Source organism: Schistocerca nitens, chromosome 6 (genome assembly GCF_023898315.1).
Source record: "Schistocerca nitens isolate TAMUIC-IGC-003100 chromosome 6, iqSchNite1.1, whole genome shotgun sequence".
Taxonomy (NCBI): domain Eukaryota; kingdom Metazoa; phylum Arthropoda; class Insecta; order Orthoptera; family Acrididae; genus Schistocerca; species Schistocerca nitens.
The window spans coordinates 629,725,011-629,740,416 of record NC_064619.1 but is presented as its reverse complement, the minus strand read 5'-3'; the positions used below and the strand labels follow the sequence as shown (position 1 = coordinate 629,740,416).

The window sequence follows — 15,406 nt, the reverse complement described above, 5'->3', positions numbered from 1 at the left end:
TCCTCCGAATGCGAAAATATTTTGTTGTCACCGACCTACACAGGGAAGAACGATCACCACGATAAAATAAGGGAAATCAGAGCTCGTACCCAAAGATATAGGTGTTCATTCTTTCCGCGCGCTATATGAGATTGGAATAACAGAGAATTGTGAAGGTGGTTCTATGAACCCACTGCCAGTCACTTAAATTTGATTTGCAGAGTATCCATGTAGATGTAGATGCAGTAGTAGTAGTATTAGTAGTAGTTGCAGTAGTAGCAGTAGAATTACTACGCAAAACTAACTCAGGGTTTCCTAATGCAAAATGGCCGTTAAACACGTGTTACGAATATTTTCTGGACAAGTTTTATTTTGCCTACCGTGTTCACACACACTGAAGAGGCAAAGAAACTGGTATACCTGCCTCATATCGTGTAGGGCCCCCACGAGCACGCAGAAGTGCCGCAACACGACGTGGCATGGACTCGGCTAATGTCTGAAGTAGCGCTAGAGGGAACTGACACCATGAATCCTGCAGGGCTGTCCATAAACTCTTAAAAGTACGAGGAGGTGGAGATCTCTTGTGAACGGCACGTTGCAAGGCATCCCAGATATGCTCAGTAATGTTCATGTCTGCGGAGTTTGGTAGCAAGTGGAAATGTTTAAATTCAGAAGAGTGTTCCGGGAGCCACTCAGTAGCAATTCCGTCGGAATGCGCAATGGGCATTAATGGATGCAGGTGATCAGACTGGATGCTTACGTATATGTCACCTGTCAGAGTCGTATCTAGACGTATCAGGGGTCCCATATCGCTCCAACTGCACACGCCCCACACTATTGCAGAGCCTCCATCAGCATGAACAGTACCCCGCTGACATGCAGGCTCCATGGATTTATGAGGGTACCTCCATACCCGTACACGTCCAGCCGCTCGATAGAACTTGAAACGATACTCGTTCGACTAGCCAACATATCTTCAGTCATCAACAGTCTAATGTCGGTGTTGACGGGCCCAGGCGAGGCATAAAGCTTTGTGATGTGCAGTCATCAAGGGTACACGAGTGCGCCTTCGGCTGCGAAAGCCCATATCGGTGATGTATCGTTGAATGGTTCACACGCTGACACTTGTTGACGGCTCAGCAGCAATCTACGGAAGGGTTGCACTTCTGTCACACTGAACGGTTCTCTTCTGTCGTCGTTGGTCCCATTCTTGCAGGATCTTTTTCCGGCCGCAGCAATGTCGGAGATATCATGTTTTAACGGATTCCTGATATTCACGGTGCACACGTGAAATAGTTGTACGGGAAAATCCCCACTTCACCGCTATCTCGGAGATTCTGTGTCCCATCGCTCGTGTGCTGACTATAACACCACGTTCAAACTCACCTAAATCTTGATAACCTGCCGTTGTAACAGCATAACCGATTTAACAATTTAATGTTCAAATGTATGTGAAATCTTATGGGACTTAACTGCTAAGGTCATCAGTCCGTAAGCTTACACACTACTTAACTTAAATTATCCTAAGGACAAACACACACACCCATGCCCGAGGGAGGACACGAACCTCCGCCGGGACCAGCCGCACAGTCCATGACTGCAGCGCCCCTAGACCGCTCGGCTAATCCCGCACGGCAACAATTTAATGAACGTATTTATTTTAGTCTTCCTCATGCCACTATACTTACACTTTTTTACTGGTTATTGGTTTTTACACAGGAACTGGTCAGTGGAATAAAGGGGTTGTCTATAGGAAATGATTTTAAGTTAGATTTAAAACTTGCTTTGCTACCTATGAGACATTTTATGAAATGAGCCTTACTGCTGCTGTTTAACTCCTTTCTTAGCCACAGACAGCTTTAACAAAGAGCAATAAAGGTAATTTTTCTCTCTAGTGTTATACATATGGATATCACTGTACTTCTTAAATTGTTGTGGATTATTTATGCCAAATTTCATTAGCGAATATGTGCATTGTGACGGCTCGTAGAACAGGTAACTCTCGTATATGGCGTTCGTGTGTGAGTACCATACATGATTCTTACTGCTCGTCTTTGTGCAAACAATACTTTTTTCTGTAAGTGATGAATTATCCGAGAAAATTATTCTGGAAGACATTACTGACTGGAAATATGTCAGGAGATTAATTTGTTTGTTTCCAAAATCAGCAGTTACACGAAGAGCAAATATAGCTGAACTTGAACTGGAAGAAGCATATTACTGAGCTTCTCAAACAATAAAGTTTTCTGCAATATCTAGACCAAAAAATTTAGGGCAATCTCCCCTGTTTATTGACTCCTGCTCATGTGCTACATTAATTGTTAGCGTGAGCTCGTTTGTTGTACAGAATTCAATATAATCTCTCTGTCTCTTTTTTTACAAAATTTACAGACAGTCCATTTTCTGAGAGCCACTTATTAATTCTTTGGCGTTATCATAAAGGAAACAAATGAAAAATTCGGAGTAGGTATTAAAATTGATGGAAAAGAAATAAAAACTTTGAAGTTCGCCGATGACTTTGCAATTCTGTCAGAGACAGCGAAGGACCTGGAAGAGCAGTTGAACGGAATGGACAGTGTCTTGAAAGGAGGATATAAGATGAACATCAATAAAAGCAAAACGAGGATAATGGAATGTAGTCAAATTAAATCGGGTGATGCTGAGGGAATTAGATTAGGAAATGAGGCACTTAAAGTAGTAAAGGAGTTTTGCTATTTGGGGAGTAAAATAACTGATGATGGTCGAAGTAGAGAGGATATAAAATGTAGACTGGAAATGGCAAGGAAAGCGTTTCTGAAGAAGAGAAATTTGTTAACATCGAGTATAGATTTAAGTGTCAGGAAGTCGTTTCTGAAAGTATTTGTATGGAGTGTAGCCATGTATGGAAGTGAAACATGGACGATAAATAGTTTGGACAAGAAGAGAATAGAAGCTTTCGAAATGTGGTGCTACAGAAGAATGCTGAAGATTAGATGGGTAGATCACATAACTAATGAGGAGATATTGAATAGAATTGGGGAGAAGAAGGGATCGGTTGATAGGACATATTCTGAGGCATCAAGGGTTCATCAATTTAGTGTTGGAGGGCAGCTTGGAGAGTAAAAATCGCAGATGGAGACTAAGAGATGAATACACTAAACAGTTTCAGATGGATGTAGGTTGCAGTAGGTACTGGGAGATGAAGAAGCTTGCACAGGATAGAGTAGCATGGAGAGCTGCATCAAACCAGTCTCTGGACTGAAGACCACAACAACATCATGGTTTTATCTGCCTAAAGAAGAGTTGGTATTCGTTACACTGACCGGCTATTTTGCCAAATTTTTCTGCCTTTCCTTAGGGTAGCCCAACAAGACCGTACTAAAAATTAGCCAACATTCTGATACTGCCGATCGTTGCTGATAATTTTTTTCTGTATATCGGAAACGTTAGAGGTGCCAGCGCGCGTGCACGTGACAAACAGCAGATTGTAAGAAAATGAAACTCCTACAGCCGGTCTTAAGATGTTATTTATTGTGTAGCTACCAGTTTCGGTGTTTCAATGCACCATCTTCAGTAGCGTTAGTTGATGCCGGAGGGATTATCACGATCCATATTTATGATGCATCCGTGGCACAACTTGTCTAGAAGAAAGGATCGGTTGATACGACATGTCCTGAGGCATCAAGGGTTCATCAATTTAGTGTTGGAGGGCAGCGTGGAGGGTATGAAGAATGAAACAAAGAATAATACTTCTGATGCAATAAATAGGATTATTCCTCATCGTAATCCAATTGATACAAATCCTGTATGTAGGCCTTGATATGTTCCTTCTCGTACTACATCTCGTCATCATTGCATTATGGTTAATAAGGTAATTCCGAATCCAATTATAAATAAGTTAATGTTAAATAGGTGGAATCATTTTGCTAATCCTGGTACTAGGACTATTGCACCAATTGCTCCTGTTAGTGGTCAAGGTCTATAGTCTACTAAGTGGAATGGGTGATTTGAGTGAGTTGTTAACATAGGTTTAATATACTTCTCTAGAATATAAAGTTCTTAAAATTGAGAAAACATAAGCTTGAATTATAGCCACTGCTGATTCTAGAATTAATAGAAGTATTTGTCCAATAATTAGTAGTGAGATTAAGTTTATTGCTATATACGGTCCTGTGTTTCCTAGTAAGGTTAATTGTAAGTGTCCCGCAATTATATTTGCTGCTAGTCGTACCTGGTCGAATGACATTTCTAATTGTTTCAATTAATACTATAAATGATATTAATGCAGGCGGAGTTCCTTGTGGAACAAGGTGTGTAAATATATGATTAGTATGATTAATTCATCCAAATAATATGAATCTTAATCATATAGGTAGGGCGATTGCAAATGTTAATGCTAAATGTCTTGTTCTAGTAAAGATGTAAGGGAATAATCCTATAAAATTATTAAATAGTATTATAATAATAATTGAGATAAAGATGAATGTTGTTCAATTAAATGATTTTGGTCCTAGTAGTGTTTTGAATTCATTGTGTGAGGTTAAGTTTAGTTTATTTCAGATAATATTAATTCGTGATGGTGTAAGTCAGAACATTGATGGGATTAATAATAGTCCTAAAAATGTTCTAGTTCAATTTAATGATAAATTGAAGATGTCAGTTGATGGATCAAATGTTGAGAATAAATTTGTTATCATTTTCAATTTAAGTTTTTTATCTCAATTGTTCTTTTTCCTGCTCTTTTAATAAGGTTAGGTTTAAATGAGAAAAAGTTTATTTGATTAAATAGGATTAGGGTAGCTGAAAATATAATGAATAGGGAGAATCATATGAGAGGGGATATTTGAGGGATTTAGATTTAATTTCCCAATCAGAAGCAGTCGTTAATTTACTATTGTTTGGTTTAAGAGACCATTACTTACTTTCAGTCATCTGATGTTTCAAGGTGTACTAATTGTTTAGTCTGTAGCTGTGATGTCGTCTCTCCAGCCATCAACTCTTAAGGTTGAATCGCCGAAACTGGTAGCTTCATAATAAATGACAATATAAGGAGGGCTACAGGTGTTTCATTTTCTTACAGTAGTGAACGGTCGTAGTTCTCCAGACCTCCAGCCACAAGGATGGACATAAAAACATAGGGCAGAGTAGCTTGGCCCCTGCTGAAACTCACACGTAGAGGAGGGCGGGCCTCTTCTCGTCGCCCTCGGGGTCGAGGTCTGGCGGCAGCAGCAGTCGCACCTGGGCGCGCAGGCCGCCCTCCAGCTCCACCCAGTCGTCCAGCCGCTGGGGCAGCAGCTTGTGGGACAGCATCTTACGCAGCGCGGTGTTGCTGTGCTCCCGTCGCGAGATGCCTGTCACACACAGACATAAACAAAATTCGTGTATTATACGGATGGTTGTCAGCTTGCGACACACGACAACTTCGTCTTTCTGTCATGTGAGTATGGTTAAATACATAGAGGTGACAAAAGTCATGCGATATCCCCCAATATACTGTCAGCTTTCCTTTTTCCCGGCGTAGTACAGCGACTCTTTGTGGCATAGACTCGTACAAGTCTCCTACAGAAATACTGAACCATTCTGCTCAACGAAATCACATGGGCTATCAAGCACACCAACGGTAGAAAAGCCGCTGGGCCTGATGACATTCAAAACCGTGTCCTCCAGGAGTTCATGTATAGAGCCGTAGAATACCTTACACACATAACGAATGCCATCCTAAAACACCAACCCTTCCCTGACTTTTGGAAGGCGGCCAAGGTCCTGATGTTCAGGAAGCCAGGGAAAGACCCCTCCCTCCCACAATTTTTTTATCTCAATTGTTCTTTTTTCTGCTCTTTTAATAAGGTTACGTTTAAATGAGAAAAAGTTTATTTGATTAAATAGAATTAGGGTAGCTGAAAATATAATGAATAGGGAGAATCATACGAGAGGGGATATTTGAGGGATTTAGATTTAATTTCCCCATCAGGAGTAGTCGTTAATTTACTATTGTTTGGTTTAAGAGACCATTACTTACTTTCAGTCATCGACCAGGTACACTAGCAGTACGACTAGCATCAGTCCGCTGTGCTCGCTCTGCAAGATTGTTGAGAAGGCAATATTAAAACGCATCACTAGGCACTGCATCGCCAATGACACACTAAGACCGACAACGCAACAACTCCTTCGCGTAGTTGAACATATAAGACACGGCTACAACACGAACAAAGCCACAGGGGCCGTGTTCCTGGACATCGAAAAAGCTTTCGACCGTCTCTGGCACAATGGCCTTATACGCAAACTAAGCAAAGCTGGTTTCCCAGACGGACTCGTACGTCTCATACACTCATATCTCACGAACAGATGTTTCAACACTAACGTGCAGCGCAAACAATCAACACAACATGGGATCCAAGCTGGAGTACCCCAGGGAAGCATCCTAGGGCCCATCTTGTTCGACCTGTACATCAACGACTTCCCAGCAACACAAAACACGACGTTAGCCATCTACGCGGATAACACAGCAATCCTTCCGCAAGATTAGAAACCGTCGAACATTAATTCACGAATACAGACGGCACTCAGAACTGCCGAGCCTTGGTTGGAACGATGGCGCATTAAAGTAAACGTCGACAAGTGCGAAGCAGTTCTGTTTACACGCAGACCGAAACTACTGCGCAAACATCAGCACAGTAGACAGATAACGCTACATACGCGCCCAATACGTTTCCGAGAGAAAGTCAGATATCTTGGTGTCTGGCTGGGCCGGAAACTTACATGAGGGGACCACATAGAATACGTTGCCAACACAGCGCACGCGAGGCTCAAACAACTCTATCCAATGCTCAACAGGGAAAACACATTGAATAGGAGGGTGTCGAGGTCCATATACATGACAGTGATTAGACCTCTGATGACGTACGCAGCTCACGTCTGGCGATATGCAGCTACTACACGACTGCGCCGCCTGCAAATCATACAGAACAAAGTGCAACGCTCCACGCTACATACGCACCGTGGATCTTCACACAGAATACCGCCTTGAAACCCTCAAGGAAGTATTCAAAAAACACGACACACGGCTATACAGGAACTCGAGACACTCGAACAATCCTTTCATCCTTACTCTGGAAATCTACGATCATAACCATAGGTGGAAGCGTAAGCGGCCAAAGACACTACTAGCTAGGACATAACCACGTATGGTAAGCTAACATACACCCACAAGTGACAGACGTCGACATGCCCCTGCATATCAGTAACGCTGACTGGAAATTACCAGCTGTCATTAGAGCCGACCAACAGGCCACAGCAGGGACACCGACGAGCTCGCCCACCGACGCACAGACAAATCGCCAACATCACCCTACACTGTGCATCCGATATATGACCTATCGGACACAAAACGATGATAAAGCGAACTGTTGCAGGTTGCTGACGCAGATCGAGAGTTCAACACCGTCACCCAGCGGCAGCCGCCGAGTAACAGCACCGCACGACGTCAAAGGTATCGACAGGCATGATACCCACTACTAACAAAGCCCACCCTTGCATGACCTATCGCAGGCAGAAAGACATCAGCTACTGCTCTTACCACCCGACCTAGCTATCGCAGAGGTTTTTTTCCCCTTGGTTCTTGCCTTGGCACTTTTTTTCCTTTGCCCTTCAAACAGCTACCCTTCGTTCGACTTCGACCCAATCTATCTCCAGATGAGCGCTTATTAATAGTTAACCTTAACCAGACCAAATATCGCAGTACCCACATCCTGCGACTCCTCACCTCACTCTAGTGAAAACTAACCCTTATGCAGAGACGGCAGTAGACCTTTTGAGTTGGTCATCATGCCGGTGTGGACGTGGAGGGGCTCCTTCTCTGTTGAAAAAAAAAATCTGCCTCTATACCCCTCCGTAATCGCGAAAGTGTTGCCGGAGAAAGATTTTGTGCACGATCTGACCTCTCGATTCTGTCCCATAAATGTTCGATGGCATTCACGTCGGGCCAACTGGATGCCCAAATCATCCGCTCTAACTGTCCCACATGTGCTTCAAACCAGTCGCGAACAACTAAGGCCCAGTGACAGGGCGCATTGTCACCCTTAAAAATACCGCCGTTGAATGGCTGTAAATGTTCTCCAAGTAGCCGGACATAACCATTTCCAGACAATGATCGGTTCAGTTGGACCAGAGGACCTAGTCAGAAGGTCACACTATTATGGAGCCACCACCAGCTTGCACAGTGCCTTGTTGAAAACGTGGCTCCATGGTTTCAAGGGGTCTGCGCTACACTCGAACCCTGCCATCAGCTCTTACCAACTGAAATCGGGACTTACCTGACCAGACCACGGTTTAGGGTCCAACCGATACGGTCACGAGCCCAGAACAGGCGCTGCAGGCGCTGTCGTACTGTTAGCAAAGGCACTCGCGTTAGTCGTCTGCTCCCATATCCCATTAACGCCAAATTTCGCTCTCCTAACGGATACGTTTGTCGTACGTCCCACATTGATTTCTGCGGTATTACACGCAGTACCGCTTGTCTGTTATCACTGACAATTCTAAGCAATCGCAGCTGCCCCCGCTCGTTATGTGAAGGCCGTCGGCCTCAGCGTTGTCCATGGGGAAATGTTGTGCTTGAAATATTGTATTCTCGGAGCAGTCTTGACACGATGGATCTCGGAATACTAAGTTCCCTAACGATTTCCCAAATTGAATGACCCGTGCGTCTAGCTGCAACTACCATTCCGCGTTCAAAGTCTGTTAATTCCTGTTATGCGGCCATAAACACGTCGGAAGCCTTTTCAAAATGTTCAAATGTGTGGGAAATCTTAAGGGACTTAACTGCTAAGGTCATCAGTCCCTAAGCTTACACACTACTTAACCTAAATTATCCTAAGGACAAACACACACACCGATGCCCGATGGAGGACTCGAACCTCCGCTGGGACCAGCCGCACAGTCCATGACTGCAGCGCATTAGACCGCTCGGCTAATCCCGCGCAGCGAAGCCTTTACAAATAAATCACGTGAGTACAAGTGAAAACTCCGCCAATGCAGCGACCTTTGATACCTTGAGTACGCGACATTACTGCCATCTGTGTACCTACATATCGATATCCCATGACTGTAGTCACCTCAGTGTAATGTGACGTGGTATGAAAGAGGTAAGTACTGTTTCACATGTAGATGCTAAGTCTTATAGGAAAGCTGTATATTGTTTAAACCTCTTACAGAACAATCATAAAAAACAACTAGAAATTTAAAACAAATTTCAAAGAGACATGACAAGTTTATCGTTATGCCATATTTACTAACCTGCCGCTCTCAACCACCTTAAAATATTCTGTTTAAAGAATAGTATGATTATGTGTGCTGTTTATAGTCTGAAGTTACGATTTTGTCGCAAGTACAGCCTGCAGGGAGCCGCTACAGCGCTCCGCTGCCAGCAGACACTGAAAACCGCTTTAAATTCTTCATCTCGTAAAACGTCATCTTCAAAGAACGTGAAACACACTTAGAATGTACACGTCTGTGGTGGCTCTCAGGATATCCACAATATTATCTTAATTTTAATGAGACCAGAGATTCTGTTTCTTTTTTTTTTTTTACGGTTGGTAATCGCGGTGGCCCTGAAAACTGTTTGAAACTTATCAGATTATAACACGAAAACTATCTAACTCACTGGAAAATTTCTTAAAAGACATCATAGTCGCCGTTGACTGTATAAAATATTTATTATCACTATCAGATAGTTTTATATTATGTCAGAATGTAACTTTTGCAGTGTTACTTCAAAATAGCCATAAGGCCGAAATTGCAATAGAGATAATAAATATTTTATACAGTCAACGGCGACTATGATGTCTTTTAAGAAATATTATATGACTGTGAATCTCAACCATGAGAAGTTAATCACTGGAAAATGGTACGCCGAATTACGCAAATACCTCGCTGGGCAATGGATCTTTCCACAGTTTTATATCCCATTGCCTCTGCTCGTCTATCTTACGGGAATGCGTTTGTTTCTTTTCTTTCAATTATATCAATATTTAACACGTAACAGACATGATGTTTAAAGTGTATACGTTATCTCCTGCAAAAATCACATAAAATTCCGTAATTCACGTACGGTACATACAGGAGGTGGACAAAAATATCTAAACAGCAAAAACACAACGTATTACCATGCTCAGTACGGTTTACCGTAGCCACTGGCATTAAATGCAGCTTTCAGGCTTCTCGGAATGGATAAATGCGGATCCTGTATGGTTTTCAAGAGAAACTTATGCCATTCTTCTCAGAACATACTTTCGTCCGTGATGTGATTTAGAGGATGATGGTTTTCCGGTTTCTCTGTATGCAGTACAAATCTTCTACACTGAAACGCCAAGGAAACCAGAGTAGGCATGTGTATTCAAATATACAGATATGTAAATAGGCAGAATACGCCGCTGCGGTCTGCAGTGCCTATATAAGACAACAAGTGTATGGCGCAGTTGTGAGATCGGTTACTGCTGCTACAGTGACAGGTTATCAATATTTCAAGGAGTTTGAATGTGGTGTTATAGTCGGCGCACGAGCGATGGGACACAGCATCTACGAGGCAGCAATGACGTAGGGATTTTCCCGTACGAAAATTTCACGAGTGTACCGTGAATATCAGGAATCCGAGAAAACAACAAATGTCCGACATCACTGCGGCCGCAAAAATATCCTGTAAGTACGGGAACAGCGACGACTGAAAAGAATCATTCAACGTTATACAAGTGCAACCCATCCTCAAGTTGATGCAGATTTCATTGCAGTACCATCAACAAGTGTCAGCGTGCGAACCATTCAACGAAACAACATCAATATGGGCTTTCGGAGCAGAAGGCCCACACGTGTGCCCTTGATGACTGCACGACAGAAAGCTTTACGCCTCGCCTGGCTCCGTCAACACCGACATTGGACTGTTGACGACTGGAAACATGTTGCCTGGTCCGACGAGTCTCGTTTAAAATTGTATCGAGTGCATGGACGTGTACGGGTGTGGAGACAACATCATGAACTCATGGATACTGCATGTCAGTAGGGGACTGTTCAAGTTGCTGGAGGCCCTGTAATAGTGTGGAGCGTGCCGAGTTGGAGTGATATGGGACCCCTGATACGTCTAGATACGACTCTGACAGGTGACACATACGTAAGCATCCTGTCTGATCATCTGCATTATTACATGTCCATTGTGCATTCCGATGGACTTGGAGAATTCCAGCAGGACAATGCGACACCCCACACGTCCAGAATTGATACAGAGTGACTCAAGGAACACTCTTCTGAGTTTAAACAACCCCGCTGCCACCAAACTCCCCAGACCTGAACAGTACAGAACATATCCGGGATGCCTTGCAACGTGCTGTTCAGAAGATATCTCCACCCCTTCGTACTCTCACGGATTTATGGACGGCCCTGCTGGGTTCATGGTGTCAGTTCTCTCCTGCAGACGTAAGTCGACTGCGGGCCACGTCGTGTTGCGGCGCCGGCCGCTGTGGCCGAGCGGTTCTAGGCGCTTCAGTCCGGAACCGCGCTGCTGCTACGGTCGCAGGTTCGAATCCTGCCTCAGGCATGGATGTGTGTGCTGTCCTTAGGTTAGTTAGGTTTAAATAGTTCTAAGTCTAGGGGACTGATGATCTCAGATGTTAAGTCCTACAGTGCTCAGAGCCATTTGAACAATTTGAACGTGTTGCGGCACTTCTGTGGACTCGCTGGGGCCCTACACGATATTAGGCAGGTGTACCAGTGTATTTGTTTGATTGTAATTATCTAGGTCGAGGCTCTTTGCTTCAGATTATTCATATTTACGATCAGTCGAATTTGTCTGTGTACATAATTTTACTTGTATTTTCAGTGTTTTTAAACACTTTGTATTTAAACTTTTATTTTATGTCTGTTGCTTTAAGAGAAATCTCCGTGTATTTCGTCTATTTATTAAAACTGTAGTATATTTACATGTCTAAAGACCACGGAATGAGGCATTGCTTGTTAGATCTAAAGGTGCCACCACGCAGGGGTAAGCTTGTCAATTTCCTTACATCTACATCTACATCTACATTTATACTCCGCAAGCCACCCAACGGTGTGTGGCGGAGGGCACTTTACGTGCCACTGTCATTACCTCCCTTTCCTGTTCCAGTCGCGTATGGTTCGCGGGAAGAACGACTGTCTGAAAGCCTCCGTGCGCGCTCTAATCTCTCTAATTTTACATTCGTGATCTCCTCGGGAGGTATAAGTAGGGGGAAGCAATATTTTCGATACCTCATCCAGAAACGCACCCTCTCGAAACCTGGCGAGCAAGCTACACCGCGATGCAGAGCGCCTCTCTTGCAGAGTCTGCCACTTGAGTTTATTAAACACCTCCGTAACGCTATCACGGTTACCAAATAACCCTGTGACGAAACGCGCCGCTCTTCTCTGGGTCTTCTCTATCTCCTCCGTCACCCCGATCAGGTACGGATCCCACACTGATGAGCAATACTCAAGTATAGGTCGAACTAGTGTTTTGTAAGCCACCTCCTTTGTTGATGGACTACATTTTCTAAGCACTCTCCCAATGAATCTCAACCTGGTACCCGCCTTACCAACAATTAATTTTATATGATCATTCCACTTCAAATCGTTCCGCACGCATACTCCCAGATATTTTACAGAAGTAACTGCTACCAGTGTTTGTTCCGCTATCATATAATCATACAATAAAGGATCCTTCTTTCTATGTATTCGCAATACATTACATTTGTCTATGTTAAGGGACAGTTGCCACTCCCCGCACCAAGTGCCTATCCGCTGCAGATCTTCCTGCATTTCGCTACAATTTTCTAATGCTGCAACTTCTCTGTATACTACAGCATCATCCGCGAAAAGCCGCATGGAACTTCCGACACTATCTACTAGGTCATTTATATATATTGTGAAAAGCAATGGTCCCATAACACTCCCCTGTGGCACGCCAGAGGTTACTTTAACGTCTGTAGACGTCTCTCCATTGATAACAACATGCTGTGTTCTGTTTGCTAAAAACTCTTCAATCCAGCCACACAGCTGGTCTGATGTTCCGTAGGCTCTTACTTTGTTTATCAGGCGACAGTGCGGAACTGTATCGAACGCCTTCCGGAAGTCAAGAAAAATAGCATCTACCTGGGAGCCTGTATCTAATATTTTCTGGGTCTCATGAACAAATAAAGCGAGTTGGGTCTCACACGATCACTGTTTCCGGAATCCATGTTGATTCCTACATAGAAGATTCTGGGTTTCCTAAAACGACATGATACTCGAGCAAAAAACATGTTCTAAAATTCTACAACAGATCGACGTCAGAGATATAGGTCTATAGTTTTGCGCATCTGCTCGACGACCCTTCTTGAAGACTGGGACTACCTGTGCTCTTTTCCAATCATTTGGAACCCTCCGTTCCTCTAGAGACTTGCGGTACACGGCTGTTAGAAGGGGGGCAAGTTCTTTCGCGTACTCAGTGTAGAATCGTATTGGTATCCCGTCAGGTCCAGTGGACTTCCCTCTGTTGAGTGATTCCAGTTGCTTTTCTATTCCTTGGACACTTATTTCGATGTCAGCCATTTTTTCGTTTGTGCGAGGATTTAGAGAAGGAACTGCAGTGCGGTCTTCCTCTGTGAAACAGCTTTGGAAAAAGGTGTTTAGTATTTCAGCTTTACGCGTGTCATCCTCTGTTTCAATGCCATCATCATCCCGGAGTGTCTGGATATGCTGTTTCGAGCCACTTACTGATTTAACGTAAGACCAGAACTTCCTAGGATTTTCTGTCAAGTCTGTACATAGAATTTTACTTTCGAATTCACTGAACGCTTCTCGCATAGCCCTCCTTACGCTAACTTTGACATCGCTTAGTTTCTGTTTGTCTGAGAGGTTTTGGCTGCGTTTAAACTTGGAGTGAAGCTCTCTTTGCTTTCGCAGTAGTTTCCTAACTTTGTTGTTGTACCACGGTGGGTTTTTCCCGTCCCTCACAGTTTTACTCGGCACGTACCTGTCTAAAACGCATTTTACGATTGCCTTGAACTTTTTCCATAAACACTCAACATTGTCAGTGTCGGAACAGAAATTTTCGTTTTGATCTGTTAGGTAGTCTGAAATCTGCCTTCTATTACTCTTGCTAAACAGATAAACCTTCCTCCCTTTTTTTATATTCCTATTAACTTCCATATTCAGGGGTGCTGCAACGGCCTTATGATCACTGATTCCCTGTTCTGCACATACAGAGTCGAAAAGTTCGGGTCTGTTTGTTATCAGTAGGTCCAAGATGTTATCTCCACGAGTCGGTTCTCTGTTTAATTGCTCGAGGTAATTTTCGGATAGTGCACTCAGTATAATGTCACTCGATGCTCTGTCCCTACCACCCGTCCTAAACATCTGAGTGTCCCAGTCCATATCTGGTAAATTGAAATCTCCACCTAAGACTATAACATGCTGAGAAAATTTATGTGAAATGTATTCCAAATACATTGTTCTGCCACTAATGCTGCTGAGTCGGGAGGTCGGTAAAAGGGGCCAATTATTAACCTAGCTCGGTTGTTGAGTGTAACCTCCACCCATAATAATTCACAGGAACTATTCACTACAGGATAAACTACTACTAACAGCGACGAACACTCCACCACCGGTTGCATGCAATCTATTCTTTCTAAACACCGTCTGTACCTTTGTAAAAATTTCGGCAGAATTTATCTCTGGCTTCATCCAGCTTTCTGTACCTATAACGATTTCAGCTTCGGCGCTTTCTATCAGCGCTTGAAGTTCCGGTACTTTACCAACGCAGCTTCGACAGTTGACAATTACAATACCGATTGCTGCTTGGTCCCCGCATGTCCTGACTTTGCCCCGCACCCGTTGAGGCTGTTGCCCTTTCTGTACTTGCCCAAGGCCATCTAACCTAAAAAACCGCCCAGCCAACGCCACACAACCCCTGCTACCCGTGTAGCCGCTTGTTGCGTGTAGTGGACTCCTGACCTATCCAGCGGAACCCGAAACCCCACCACCCTATGGCGCAAGTCGAGGAATCTGCAGCCCACATGGTCGCAGAACCGTCTCAGCCTCTGATTCAGACCCTCCACTCGGCTCTGTACCAAAGGTCCGCAGTCAGTCCTGTCGACAATGCTGCAGATGGTGAGCTCTGCTTTCATCCCGCTAGCGAGACTGGCAGTCTTCAGCAAATCAGATAGCCGCCGGAAGCCAGAGAGGATTTCCTCCGATCCATAGCGACACACATCATCGGTGCCGACATGAGCGACCACCTGCAGATGGGTGCACCCTGTACCCTTCATGGCATCCGGAAGGACCCTTTCCACATCTGGAATGACTCCCCCCGGTATGCACACGGAGTGCACATTGGTTTTCTTCCCCTCTCTTGCTGCCATTTCCCTAAGGGGCCCCATTACGCGCCTGACGTTGGAGCTCCCAACTACCA

At 44.0% G+C, this 15,406-nt stretch overlaps 1 protein-coding gene across 1 annotated transcript in view; it reads right to left on the bottom strand.

The window, feature by feature from the left end:
• The window catches only part of LOC126262316 (venom dipeptidyl peptidase 4-like), a 315,546-nt gene that overhangs the window by 75,681 nt on the left and 224,459 nt on the right, over nt 1–15,406 (bottom strand). The window contains exon 12 of the mRNA XM_049958868.1: nt 5,129–5,309. Coding sequence (XP_049814825.1) covers nt 5,129–5,309 — 181 coding nt within the window. The remainder of the gene's footprint in view (nt 1–5,128; nt 5,310–15,406) is intronic.